Raw genomic sequence first — 12,345 nt, 5'->3', positions numbered from 1 at the left:
AACCAAAGCTGATAAACGCATATAAATGTGCGCCATCTGTTCTCATCTCTCCACTCGCATCTTTCCTTTTGTCGTGGTTGGAAACCTTAGGGTATTTACCGCGCCTTTTGAGTTGGGTGCCAAATATTAGTCGCTGTGAATATGCGAGCTTGGAACAAGGCGATCGCTCTATTTCCATAGACACTATGTCTGATGGTCAGAGCTCGAGACTGTACGCAGCCCCGGGTGATTGCTTTGCCGGATTACGACTGAACCGGCGGACTTGCCCAGACTTGATTGTGGTACAGTATGATCCCTCTGGTCCTCATGGCATAACAAGTCGTATGATGGAGAACCTGCGGCGAGTTTCCAGCGTTGTCCACGTGCCGATTCTTATTCTTTCAGATGCGAAGCAGCAGGTGCAAAATGACTTCGAATTCCTTGCTGAAAGAGCATCTATGGGACGTCGCTTGAGCGGGTTATGTCAAGCACCCGACTCATCTATATCAGTGTCGACGAGCGATTTAATCGATATAGATGACTACGACATCTATAACGCCTTGATATCTGCTTCTCGTTCTTCCTGGCGAGATGACTCGCTTCGTAGCATCGCGAGAGATACCCCAGTTCTTTCCAATAAGCTTTCCAAGGGTTCCGTTTACGAGAAGACTGTAAGGACCTCGTACCTCTCGTGTTGCTGATGCTAATCGACTTAGGTCTGGAACAGGCTCGTCCTTGGAGCTGTTATTGCGTCTCTCGCCGTTTGTTTACATATCTTATGTCCGTCGGTGCCGTATGGAGCGCAACTTCTTCAGCCAGACTTCCGCTTCCACATGATCAGCAAGAATAGCATCCTTATAAGGGCTCCAACAGTGATGCGAGGACAGCCTTCCTTCTGGTTCTGGTCGCCTGCACTTAATCTCAATTCTTCTTTCGATGTCGATACAGTGTCGCATGCATATGGTGAATGCGTTCTAAACCCTGCAATATCAAAAATATTTGGAGACGAAGTTTTAATTACCCTTGATCCAAATGATGCTTGGGGTGATGTAAACATTACCCTTTCTTCGATGACATTTAGAAAGTGGTATATCGTGAATCTGGGTGCACAAGAATACATAAACGATTATGATTATGCTCGTGATAGTATATTGCCGTCATTCAAAGCGTGGACAACTACGGACAGAGCGAATATTCGGTTCAAATCTGAGAAGCTATATACGGATTATGTGAAACCTTCTGCTAAGGGTTTGTCGGACTGTACTGCAGACCAACTTAGGCAACTTGGAGCAAGTATTTCAGACCATTGTTCTGAGTATTCTAAGATTATTGATTGGCCTGCTGTTCTAAAGGGCTACAATGTGTCACTGATATTAATGACCAGGAGTGGGAATCAAGGTGCATTATTTGTCAAAACGAAGTACGACACGGCTAAGGAGTTCTCGAGTGATCGCTTAGTTGAATTGTCCCAGTGGCTGAGTGGCGTCGCAAGAAGTTCTGGAGAAAAAGGCGCGTCGCTTTGGGCTGACTTGTACGCGTCCTGGCAGGAAGCAGAAGTTTCCATGGAACCGGCAGTCTCTAGTGTTTCCGGATTTTTGAAGCGTTCAAACTCCAAGGCGTACGAGATATATCGGCAGTATAAAATTGTCGGGCTCAAGTCATCGGTCTCAAAAGCGGGAAATGCGCACAGAAAGCTGGTCCAGGCATGTAACAAATTTGTCGAAGGCTTCAATGCCGCGCACGAGGACGCGAGGAGTAGGCATCACAAGAACAAAGCCGCAGCTAGCAAGAAGGCTAAAAAGATTTTTGATAAATACGTGAAGAACAAGAGAAAACCAAAGCATATTTGAGTGGATGTGCGCTCTTGGCGTGTAATTGAATGTTCTTAGGAGTGTGGGTTTGCCGTTTGATTCTGCAACAGGCGCTGGGTCGTTAGTTTCATGTTTGGGTTTTGATGACAATTGCTATTATGCTTTCTGCCAGATTTGCGTTCGTTTTCTATTCGGTTATGACGATTTGTTGTGCTATTGATGAATTTCGTTCTCTCCGCGATAGTTCTATTACTGGAGTGGACTATGATCTTGTTGCAATAAACTTGTAGCTGCGATCTGTACGTGCCAACATTGCCGTGTAATATCTATGTGCAGACTTTCCACCCTCTAACATATTCACCACGTCTGCAACACAAAGGATAATGCTGAACAAGATAAAAGTAGAAAGAACCAACGAGGGGTCAGTTTGAACTGACGGTACACCCAGTACGTATGTCTGTCCTATGCTGCCGCCATACTAAACCAATGATCGAATGCATTCTGCTTGCGTCAGTGCTATGTAGCGCAATCTTCACGAATGAAGTATCTATAGAGAGGTACAGATGCCTACAGGTAGGCTGGCGAATTCCAACCGCTACGACGCGATATCCAAATGCTAAACCTTAAACCTTCACGAGCGCGTGCTACAGCCCAAATTTTTTCAGCATCACTTTCATCTCATTTCCATCCGATCATTTTCGATCTTGGCACGCCATATAGAGACGAATATACTAAAGATATTAAGGTGCATTTTTTCTGTCAGAATCTATTTACAGTAATGTCTGCCGAAGAACAAAACAAAGAACACCCTGCCATTGCGGCCGAGGGAAAGCCTGCGCAAGCAACAAAGACCACATCAACGCTCCCAACATCCAATGTGTTCAGCATGTTTGGGGGCGCGCCCGCCAGTTCATCGTTCTCTATCTCGACTGCTACTGCTACTGCGGCGTCATCTAAGGATAAAGGAGAGGAGGATGTATGTTCGTTCAGATCAATGAACAGAGCGATCAATCCAAAGTTCTTGATTAACAACTTTTACAGGGAGATGCGGACGAAGCTCCAGCTTCGCCCGATGTTCATTTCGAGCCACTAGTTAAGCTCGAGAAGGTTGACGTGAAGTCAAATGAAGAAGAAGAAGAGATCACATTTAAGATGTGAGTATTGCACACCAGACCTTGACTAACATGATTTTAATTGGTCTAACCAACGTTGTAGTCGTGCTAAGCTCTTCCGATTCGATAAGACTAATGAACCTGGTGAATGGAAAGAGCGAGGAACCGGTGACGTCCGATTTTTGAAGCACAAGGAGTCCGGTAAAGTTCGATTGGTCATGCGAAGAGACAAGACCTTGAAAACTTGTGCGAACCACTACAGTAAGCGGCAGCTAGTCACTACCTCCGTATAGATAGATTACTTACTCTTCAAAGTTATGCCAGAATTGAAGCTCTCACCTAATGTTGGTAGCGATCGAAGCTGGGTCTACACAGTCTCTGTCGACATCAGTGAGGGTGAACCGGAAGCTTTGACTCTGGCCATTCGTTTTGCCAACTCTGAGAGTGAGTCACTGAAGGCTGCTTTGACGCTGAGGATGTTTCTAACAATGTGTATTAGATGCGAATCTATTTAAGGACAAGTTCAGTGAAGCTCAGGATTTGAATTCTGTCGCTTTCGGCAAGAAGTAAGAAAGATTATATGCATTGGAGACTATTGATGAAAAGGAAATTATGTTTGAAATTTAATGAGAGCTTATGTAATTCGGAGTGGAAAGTCAACTTATAATGAATGAAGTCATTTCCTTTTACCATATTCATATGCTGTAGTCAATTAATGTCTCGCTGTGACTGCGGGAAATGCAAAGATAAATCTTTCTATAATGCAAAACCCAAAATTGACTATTCTATATGCCTTGTTCGAATTAATTCTGTATGTTGTCTGTAAGATGAATGGACGGCTGGATTTGTTTCGACACTTGTTCTAGGAGTAGGCCACGCTTAGATGTCCCGCAAAGCTAGTTTCTGACGTTGCGGTCACTTGCCATTGCCGCAACATCACTAACTGTAGTCCACAATTTCACTACTCTTCTACCACGTATTTCTTTTTACGATAGAGTACTTTACAGTATATCAGTACAATATGACACAAGAAGTAAGTACACTGGTTTACTTATCCGGTATCCTTGCATCTCGATATGCGAGGGATATCCTGTACCTCATTTCGACGCGTCGAGGCATGATACAGTAGGAACGAAGTGATATCCCAGTGTCATATATCACAAAATCTAGTTTGAGTATTATCAAAATGTTGCCATCAACCGAAAATTGCTGTGGGCAATTGGGGCTTCTAGATTTGCGATCTCTTCTACGGAATCAAAATGATCGGAATCCGTTTGCATTGGCGTCATTAGTTAACAAATGGCCTATCATAGGTTGTGCGCACGATTAAGGTAACGACAACAAGCGAGATTTTGACAGATCTTGCTCCTGTGAGCGAAGGATTCCCGATGCGCAAGTGGTCGGTCAAGATCACGCTTGTTGGACCGTCAGGAGCAGAATTACCTGCCAATATATTCGACAAAGTTACATACAAGCTACATCCGACCTTTCAAAATCCTAATCGAAGTAAGTCTCGTTCATTTTCTGAGCTTAGGTGATATTTTTATTTACTTAACATGTGACGCTAACTCTGTTTCACCAGCCCTGAAAAAGCCGCCCTTCAAATTAGAGGAACAAGGATGGGGTGAATTTGATATGACAATTATTATGCATCTTGTCGATAAGGGAGGAGAAAAATCAATAATTCATGATTTGAATTTCTTGGAGCCTAAATATGAAAGCGAGCATAAACTGGTGAGTGCTTATGGATACCTTAGTTTGCAGATCATCGCAATTATATAACACTCTTGTAGTCATTCCCAACCTCGCGGCCGCTCCTGGCGAAGCTTCTTGCAGAATCTGGGTCGCTTCCAGATTCTGCGGTTTCTGGTAGCCCGCTTCCCGCGGATGAAGCTAAGAAAGAGAAGAGGAAACACGAAGGCGCGGAAGCATCTAAAAAGAAGAGCAAGCAGGAGAAGTCATCGGCATGTACAGCTACAATGGATTGAATCGACATTGGCTAATGTGACTTAGATTGATGTGGAGCGACTGGCCGAAGGGCTGGAGAAACTCGGTCAAGATGATATACTTCAAGTTGTGCAAATGGTCACGGAGAACAGGACGTCAGATATGTATGTCAAGAATGATGTCGAAGGTAAGCCCATTTCCCGCCGCATACTCATTTTTTAACTAACGATATCTCAATTAGAAGGAGAATTCCATTTGGATCTATTCACACTGCCCGACAGTTTACTAAAAATGCTCTGGGACTTTGTAAAGAAGAGAGCCGACATATAATAAATGGAACTTTATTAGATTGATTTTGCAGTTAGGATTAATTGTTTTACGGTTTGTTGGTGATTTCCAGCCTAGTTATGATTAGATATATCTAATATCGTGGTATTCACTATTAAATCGGTCATTGTGAACGAAGCTGTTCTTCAGGCGACCCCTTAGCAAATTGAGTTAATGTCCTTGTTACGGCAGAGCGTAACCATATGTATAATTTATGTATAATCATGCAATGCTTTATTGATTTGCTTAGGGGTTTTGTTGAGTATCGGTTTTGTTCTTGTATACTGTGTGTACTATAATAATTGGAGCTTAGCAATTAAAATAACATGTAACCTTAGTGATTAGTCCATACTATTTTATTCTCAGAGCAGACTCGCAATTAGTCTAGCGATAAGCAATCTGTACAGTATCTGTGCTCGAAATCTGGCCTGAGTTCATTATGCTATAAACTCATGAAGAGTCGCAATCGGGTCTTGATAAATCAGTGCCGAAACGTTAGAGCCTGTCTTCAATATGCGTGATCAGAGTGCGCCATATCTGACATCCATTAGAATCACTACATAAACGGCGCGAGCACGAACGACTCGCAGAATTATCACGTAAACGTTTATTAAGCACTGCTCACCGTTTTAACACATTTTCCAGGGTTGCAGCGGTCAGTCCCGAAATAGGGGGTAGCTCGTCTACAACTCGTGCGATGTTGGCTATAATCTGGTCTCCATGGTTCTTATATGCCAGTATGGCTGGTATTCCAACTTTATCCATTTCTGTCTCCAAATAGTGCATTCGAATAAAGTTAACAGTAATATATTGTTGAGCAATCTGTGAGAGCAAGGATGAAATCATGCTGCTTTCTTGAGACTGACGAGCACATCAGCAGCCGCACCAGCCAACACTATTTTGGTCTTACCTCATCAAATAGAAGTACGATAACTACTTGGTCGCGATCTCCGGACTCCAGAGCGTCCAAATAACCGTCAGAATCAGCATCTTTCAGACTTCCAAATGTCTGCAGTCGACCACCCAATGATGATACCTCACTGTCGGCCCGTAGCTCTTGCAGTCGTTGCTCTCTCCATTTCTGCAAAACTGACATATCTTCCCGCTTCCGCTCTCCAGTCATATCCAAATCCAATAGTTCCTCCAATTCAGAGCCTAAATCACTGGCTTCGTCTCCGCCATCTGCTTCGTTTCGAGTTTCAAGCAGCCAGGTTTTCGTTTTGCTATATTCCTGTAGCATTTCCTGCGAGGGGACATCTTCAACGCCACTTCCTTCATCTAATACCAAGCTTCTCTCCTTCTCCGCCTCATCTTCCAAAACTGTCGTAGTTGTCGGCGCTCGAGCAACCATCTGCACAGATCGCTTTTGCTGAGCTCCAAGTCTGTATTGGTTTGCTTCTTCTCGAGCCACCTGGGAGTCTAAGATCACGCCCTTGGGGCCCGTGTTTTCCGTCACCATCTTCCGTTATTAATCCACAATTTCCCGATTAGTGATGCATCACAGACCATATCAAACTGATATTCTACTGAATCTAACAGTCCTGCTTTTCATCGGCTGATCTAAAGGAAATTTCCGAAACATGCGGCTCAGCGCTCCTAACATCAGCCTCTTAATCAGCCCTAACCCAACGCCGGTGATTCAAAGATGGATGAAATTTTTGCGGCTGAATTTGCAGCTGGACCGGAAGAGACGAGATTGGCAATTTAAGCGTGATTTTGTATGTAAGTTAATGCTATCAGCACACTTCGCAATTTAATGAAGTAAGTTATATAGCTAGGGTCAAGAGGTAATGATTTTGCTTTTATTTCCGTTTTTGAAGTTAGTGGTATAAGATGATCAGTTTGAACTAATTTTGTGTTCAGATATTTCCACGTTGAAATATGGTCAGCAAACTTAAAGTCGCGCTTGATCGGCACCATGATGTTGATCGTGAGGCAATGAGACTGAAGAAGGCGCAACATAAGCAGCAGAAGAAAGGAAATGTCAAGAACGGTGCCAATAAGAAACCTAGACTTGATCTCCATGGACCTAAGAATAAGGTCCTGACTGGATCTAAGAAGGGTAACAATCCGGACAAGGTACCTGTGAAGGCTATAGAGGAAAACGAGGATTTATCTGAAGATGAGAAGGAACAAGGGGAATTTGAGGACGTTGATAGCGATGGAGAGGCGGAAGATGACCCCGACGAGGACGTCGAATTGCCGATAATAGATACTTCCAAGCTCGAGGATGACTTGTCAACCGATTCAGAATCGGATGAAGAGGAAGATATAGTGCGAAAAGAACCTCAAAAGAAGAACGAGATGAAGCGCGTAATAGAAGAGGAAGAGGAAGAGGAAGAGGAAGAGGATATTCCTTTCTCTGATCTCCCTACCGATTCGGATTCAGAGGATGAAGATGACAAAGCCGCTGATGTTATTCCACACCAGAAGCTCACAGTCAACAATGTAAAAGCTCTGAAGCATTCGCTTTCAACTATCGCGCTACCGATTTTGTCTTTTACGTTCAATGATCATATGACGGTTACCTCGGAGGAACCTACAACTGTCGACGACGCCAATAACGACCTCACCCGCGAGTTAGCGTTTTATAATCAGGCATTGGCAGCGGCAACTAAGGGACGCAGTGCATTGCTCAAAGAGAAGGTTTCGTTCTCCCGTCCGGAAGATTACTTTGCTGAAATGGTCAAGAGTGACAGTCACATGGAAAAGTTGGCTCGCCACCATAGTTCCGAAAGAAGCGCTATCAGCAAGGGTAACAGTAAGAACAGTTCGAAGGGAAAGAATAAAAAGAGGAAATAAGCGGGAGATTTCTATTGATGGGAATGTTTGGTTGAATTGGTGTTGTCGCAATGTCGTCTATAGCGGCTTTCATTTGGCGTATGCATTATCTTACAATGCGTATGGAGGTGAATGATCTGGGTACATATTAAAATGTCGACTTTATTAAGCATTAATCGGTCATCATACCGTATGAATATGTACATCTCTGTGTCGACCTACATGAATATATATACACCTAAAAGTTATGGCAGCTGAAGTAAAACGAACCACTTGCGCCATGTAACTCCTAACTAATAATGTTTGCAGCTCGCTAATTCTACGATGAATAGTCATCGCACTGTATTTGATCTTCGTTCTCAGGCATCATCAGCTCCCGCTCCTTAACTATTACACAGGTCCAGTTCCAGTACGCAACACTCTCCTTTTCTACCTTGTCTCTTGAATCAATGCCGGTTTCCTGAAAGGCAGCGACTGTGTCATCGCTCTCACCAGCTGGTATACCAGGAACCACAGTCATTGAATCTGGACAAAACTTTAGAGAGCTACTGACTTCTATGGCGTCAGTATTAATGCGCGTGAAATCGAGCTTGCTCTCGTTCAAATGTTTATCGATGCAGATATTCCTCTTTCCGTCATACAGAGACGAAATAACGGTCTGCGCAATCACGTTCGCGCCTTGTTCTGGTGTATTCGTAAACCACAATTTGCTGACAATGTGATGCATTAGAAATTGGACATATAGTGGTGAATGTCTTTTTAAATCTGTAGATGGAACAAATCCTACTTATAGTGTTAATATGATACGTTGACTATGAAAACAGCGTTGAGCACAAATTCTTAATGTACCCGGTGTGCAAAGAATGACATCCACATTTGTACTCTGGAAAAACTTCTCCCATCCACGAAGGCATAAAGCTTGGACGGCTTTCGTCGCTGCGTAAGATATAGCCTTCGGAATGGGACCGACCGATTTGATTCTCTTGGTCCTGGACATCACGCCGCTCAAATCTAGCATACCTGGTCAACAAGATACTTTCCTAATGCACGGATCGTAAAGCACACACCTGCATTCTTGTAGAGACTACTACCAACAAATACCACACGGTCTTTGATACGATGACTGAGGAGAGCAACCAGCAGCCACTGCGACAAGTGATTTACAGTAATCCCCATCTCGCAATTGTCTTCCGTGAATGACGGTGGTCCCCAGCACGATATTCCAGCACCGAGAACGACGGTGGAGATATCTACATTCTTTCCCAGGACTTTGCTGGCAAAGTTGCGAGTTTCTCGAAAGGATGATAGATCGCAATCTGCGGGCAATTAACGCGTGATATTTTTCAAGAAGGAAAACAAGTCGAAACATACCAATTCCTTCTACCAGAGATCCGCTCTGTTCAGCAAGCTGCCTAAATCTCTGCAAAGCATCTATTGCGTGTTCACTTGATGGATCACGAAGGGATAATATGAGATGTAATCGCGGAGTTTCCAGTGTTGAGGACGATGCTGTGGACGATTTCGACGACACCGATGCTGTCCGATCACGACTATCGGCGCTCCGTCTTCTGATTTTCTCAATACCTTCTGGAGCTAGCTTTCCATGAAAGTGGCTCCCATATGCACCGTGGCTATGAGCGGATTTGACTAGTAACTGCTCAAGAGCCAGAAAGTTCAATCCGGAAGTCGTGCCAGTCCATACTATGACCTTCCGGCCATGCGCATCCATTGCTGCTGTTGCACGCAGCGCTTCTTCCAGTGCTGATGCCGCCCGACTCAAGTATGCCCGATAGTGCTTTCAAGTGCCACAGGAAGGACGAAGGCTATCGAATCACAGATTCATGTGCTAGAATGAATGTCTCGCGAGCATCGAACGCGCGTCGAGCTGTCCGACACGATCCGTCCCGGTGCGACGTTGGTGATGAGGTCATGGCTACCCCACATTCGGCTAAGCAAGTGAACCACCGCCGCATACGTCCTTCACACCGGGATTTCCTTGACAACGAGCCGCAAGTTTTTTTTCAATGACCGTATGACTCATGTGTTTATCCAAATTACACACAGAGAATCGTCTCCACACTGTCTATCATGGTAAATTGAATTCCAATGCTATAATAGTATTGGCGGCAAGAAATTCGAGTGCACTATGAACACAAAGGCAAACAAGAAAACCTTAGCAATAGTACCACACAAACCAAACAAGACTAAGCAAAATGCAATTTTAGACAATACCCGCCAGAACCGAACGCTGAAATGACCAAATACAGGAACAAACAAACAAACTCAATCAAAACTGGATCAACCAACCCGAGCACTGCAGATTGGCAATTTTAGGTGGTGGCGACTAATACAAGTGATATGTCAATCGTATTTTAGTGATCTATATCTATCGTACTCTCCCACTGTATGCCCGTCCTTCCCCTGACCTTCACCGCATTGACCGTCGCGCTGCCATTTACACTTGTGGCGAACCCTGGCGACTTCGAATCGGTCATAGCTACTGCACCCAAATTCGCTTTCAGAACGTCGCCTACTATTCTATTTACATTGGCGCGCACACTGGTCTCGTCAACAGCTGACCCTTGCAACCGCAGCTTGATGGTAATTATGCACAGCCCATAATGGACTTGCCACATCCGAGACTCCTCAACTGACTTGACATCGGAATCGCGTTGAATCTATCCTTGCATTAGCTCGTTGGGTATGGATTATCAGTTTGCCCATCACGTACCTCCTCCAAAATCATTCGTGCGCAATTGCCATTGAATCCCATCAACAGCATGCGTCCCAATGTGAGAGCTGTCATCCAACCGACAAAACACATAGCAAATGCAATTACCACCGCCAGCATATTGTCAATCGTACTATACCATGGCTCTGACGTCCAAAATGGCAAAGATATTATTACAATGCAAGAGCAGACTGTGGTGAGATAAAGGGGGTTATTAAGGCCGTACTTGAATTTCCGAATGTACGAAAATTGGACAGCTACTCAAAAATTAGCTAACACTTTTGGCGGGATGGCCCTAACCTACATACCTGTTCCTATCCGCTCATGATTCTTGAATACGATGGACGATACCACAGTAGCCATTACTGCCAGTATGATCACAATTGGCGTTCCCCGGGCGTAGAAACGCTCTGATTCGTGATCATGAGGAGCACTTTCAGTAATTGCATGCTTCATAAAGTTCTCGCATAAATGTGACCCTATGTCAATCCCCATGAATAGAAGTCCTACCGTGCTGGCAAACCCTGCCAATATCTCCGCTCTCTGAAGTCCAAAAGGGTGCCTTATGCTGCTGTTTTTCCAAACCTCAAAATTAGACAAAACGTCCACTAATACCGACATCGTAGCTGCGAAAGCATCGTAAAATATGATATGTGATATAGCCATCAGAACGGTAGATTCATAACTAATAAGCCACAGCTGAAGTCCTATTAAGAAATGCAAGGCGCACCATCCCAATTGGATCTTCTGATCTCGTGACATACTTTGAATTGCGTCTTTGTACTATATGATTCGTTAAATTAATGAAATAAAAGCGAGTACCATGGAGTATAATCCTACCGTGGGCACTGGAAAATGGGCAGGAAGCACAGGTGGTGGTCTAGGTGGTGGTTCGAGGAAGAAATTCATAGAGACAGATGAGTGTTTGTATTTATGACCTCGCCGCTGATTCTAGAGTGACCAGTCAGAATGCAAATTTCGCACAGTCAAAATTTTCTAACTCGGCGAAGGTTAACTCACAGGTTTATTCACCGGAGACCTGGACGCTACTGTAGACTGGAAGTTGAACGGCTTGCGGGGAACTTTCACAGGGGATGCTGAACGTGGGAGTGGACTGTCAACTGGCAGCGATTGCTCATTCTCCTCGGTGGCATTCTCAGTCCCAATACAACTGCCACCGCTCAATTTCATATCGTCAAAATCAAATGCATTTAGTGCATCTGTCGGGTTGTCAACATTTACTATACCATTCGCCGAAGAATTCCCTTTCGGACGCACGCTGAATCGTATAGGACTTGGCGCTCGCGACGCCGTTACCTTTGTACTGTTCTCGTCAATTGTGGTCTGTTCCAGTGACTCGCGAGACGAGTTGTATATATTGGATTTGTACGGTGACGAGGAAATTGCGATAGATGGTGGCGGTGGAAAGACGAAAGATGATCTGCGGCCCCGTGCTGGCGACGGTGACCGAGATCGGTTGTGGTTCTTCATATCCACGAACCTGTTACCGTTCAATGAAGGAGGACGCGGTGGCATAGTCGTTGTCATTGTTTGCGATGCTGATGATATTATCGTCGCTGCAGTGTTTGTAGCAGGAACAGTTATAGAGGAGTCGCAATGGTTGTCGAAGTTTGGCACCAGCGACACCGGATTCGGC

The 12,345-nt window shown here is 44.5% G+C and overlaps 7 protein-coding genes across 7 annotated transcripts; 4 read left to right on the top strand and 3 right to left on the bottom strand.

The window, feature by feature from the left end:
- Positions 1–185: 185 nt before the first annotated feature.
- On the top strand, positions 186–1,829 carry V1513DRAFT_458331 (uncharacterized protein; the record flags this gene model as incomplete). The annotated part of the gene is made up of 2 exons (XM_066899686.1): positions 186–650; positions 696–1,829. 2 exons carry the CDS (start codon positions 186–188, stop codon positions 1,827–1,829), a joined length of 1,599 nt encoding a protein of 532 aa, XP_066753926.1.
- A 626-nt stretch (positions 1,830–2,455) lies between these two features.
- On the top strand, positions 2,456–3,674 carry V1513DRAFT_443896 (uncharacterized protein). Its single transcript, XM_066897891.1, has 5 exons — positions 2,456–2,766; positions 2,832–2,944; positions 3,006–3,163; positions 3,218–3,346; positions 3,402–3,674. Exons 1-5 carry the CDS (start codon positions 2,569–2,571, stop codon positions 3,470–3,472), a joined length of 669 nt encoding a protein of 222 aa, XP_066753925.1. The 5' UTR covers positions 2,456–2,568; the 3' UTR covers positions 3,473–3,674.
- A 73-nt stretch (positions 3,675–3,747) lies between these two features.
- On the top strand, positions 3,748–5,526 carry V1513DRAFT_443887 (yeats family-domain-containing protein). Its single transcript, XM_066897890.1, has 6 exons — positions 3,748–3,935; positions 4,216–4,408; positions 4,485–4,636; positions 4,696–4,866; positions 4,916–5,036; positions 5,091–5,526. Exons 1-6 carry the CDS (start codon positions 3,924–3,926, stop codon positions 5,177–5,179), a joined length of 738 nt encoding a protein of 245 aa, XP_066753924.1. The 5' UTR covers positions 3,748–3,923; the 3' UTR covers positions 5,180–5,526.
- A 2-nt stretch (positions 5,527–5,528) lies between these two features.
- V1513DRAFT_443884 (uncharacterized protein) lies at positions 5,529–6,737 on the bottom strand. Its single transcript, XM_066897889.1, has 2 exons — positions 6,087–6,737; positions 5,529–6,037 (listed from the first exon to the last, which is right to left on the bottom strand). Exons 1-2 carry the CDS (start codon positions 6,633–6,635, stop codon positions 5,798–5,800), a joined length of 789 nt encoding a protein of 262 aa, XP_066753923.1. The 5' UTR covers positions 6,636–6,737; the 3' UTR covers positions 5,529–5,797.
- Positions 6,738–6,858: 121 nt separating this feature from the next.
- Positions 6,859–8,266, top strand: V1513DRAFT_443883 (eukaryotic rRNA processing protein EBP2-domain-containing protein). Its single transcript, XM_066897888.1, has 2 exons — positions 6,859–6,963; positions 7,040–8,266. Exon 2 carries the CDS (start codon positions 7,058–7,060, stop codon positions 7,976–7,978), a length of 921 nt encoding a protein of 306 aa, XP_066753922.1. The 5' UTR covers positions 6,859–6,963; positions 7,040–7,057; the 3' UTR covers positions 7,979–8,266.
- Positions 8,267–8,361: 95 nt separating this feature from the next.
- V1513DRAFT_51010 (uncharacterized protein) lies at positions 8,362–10,007 on the bottom strand. Its single transcript, XM_066900530.1, has 3 exons — positions 9,329–10,007; positions 9,025–9,273; positions 8,362–8,968 (listed from the first exon to the last, which is right to left on the bottom strand). The coding sequence occupies exons 1-3, from the start codon at positions 9,684–9,686 to the stop codon at positions 8,745–8,747; spliced, it is 831 nt and encodes a 276-aa protein (XP_066753921.1). The 5' UTR covers positions 9,687–10,007; the 3' UTR covers positions 8,362–8,744.
- Positions 10,008–10,329: 322 nt separating this feature from the next.
- V1513DRAFT_378696 (cation efflux family-domain-containing protein) lies at positions 10,330–11,879 on the bottom strand (the record flags this gene model as incomplete). The annotated part of the gene is made up of 5 exons (XM_066894990.1): positions 10,330–10,635; positions 10,689–10,945; positions 10,997–11,471; positions 11,529–11,639; positions 11,709–11,879. The coding sequence occupies 5 exons, from the start codon at positions 11,877–11,879 to the stop codon at positions 10,330–10,332; spliced, it is 1,320 nt and encodes a 439-aa protein (XP_066753920.1).
- Positions 11,880–12,345: the final 466 nt, after the last annotated feature.

Source organism: Lipomyces chichibuensis, assembly GCF_038497645.1.
Source record: "Lipomyces chichibuensis strain CBS 12929 unplaced genomic scaffold V1513scaffold_13, whole genome shotgun sequence".
NCBI classification, from domain to species: Eukaryota; Fungi; Ascomycota; class Lipomycetes; order Lipomycetales; family Lipomycetaceae; genus Lipomyces; species Lipomyces chichibuensis.
This window is presented reverse-complemented; position numbering and strand designations above follow the sequence as displayed.

Bases quoted from the DNA above. Each gene is read 5' to 3' on its own strand.
- V1513DRAFT_443896 (XM_066897891.1), top strand. From the start codon at position 2,569: ATGTCTGCCGAAGAACAAAACAAAGAACACCCTGCCATTGCGGCCGAG. The intron at 2,767-2,831 runs GTATGTTCGTTC...CAACTTTTACAG, and splicing joins AGGATAAAGGAGAGGAGGAT to GGAGATGCGGACGAAGCTCC. The intron at 3,164-3,217 runs GTAAGCGGCAGC...TACTCTTCAAAG, and splicing joins AACTTGTGCGAACCACTACA to TTATGCCAGAATTGAAGCTC.
- V1513DRAFT_443887 (XM_066897890.1), top strand. The intron at 4,409-4,484 runs GTAAGTCTCGTT...CTGTTTCACCAG, and splicing joins CTTTCAAAATCCTAATCGAA to CCCTGAAAAAGCCGCCCTTC. The intron at 5,037-5,090 runs GTAAGCCCATTT...TATCTCAATTAG, and splicing joins TGTCAAGAATGATGTCGAAG to AAGGAGAATTCCATTTGGAT.
- V1513DRAFT_443884 (XM_066897889.1), bottom strand. From the start codon at position 6,635: ATGGTGACGGAAAACACGGGCCCCAAGGGCGTGATCTTAGACTCCCAG. The intron at 6,038-6,086 runs GTAAGACCAAAA...TGTGCTCGTCAG, and splicing joins TCGTACTTCTATTTGATGAG to TCTCAAGAAAGCAGCATGAT.
- V1513DRAFT_443883 (XM_066897888.1), top strand. From the start codon at position 7,058: ATGGTCAGCAAACTTAAAGTCGCGCTTGATCGGCACCATGATGTTGAT.
- V1513DRAFT_51010 (XM_066900530.1), bottom strand. From the start codon at position 9,686: ATGGATGCGCATGGCCGGAAGGTCATAGTATGGACTGGCACGACTTCC. The intron at 9,274-9,328 runs GTATGTTTCGAC...AATTGCCCGCAG, and splicing joins ATCTCTGGTAGAAGGAATTG to ATTGCGATCTATCATCCTTT. The intron at 8,969-9,024 runs GTGTGTGCTTTA...CAGGTATGCTAG, and splicing joins TAGTCTCTACAAGAATGCAG to ATTTGAGCGGCGTGATGTCC.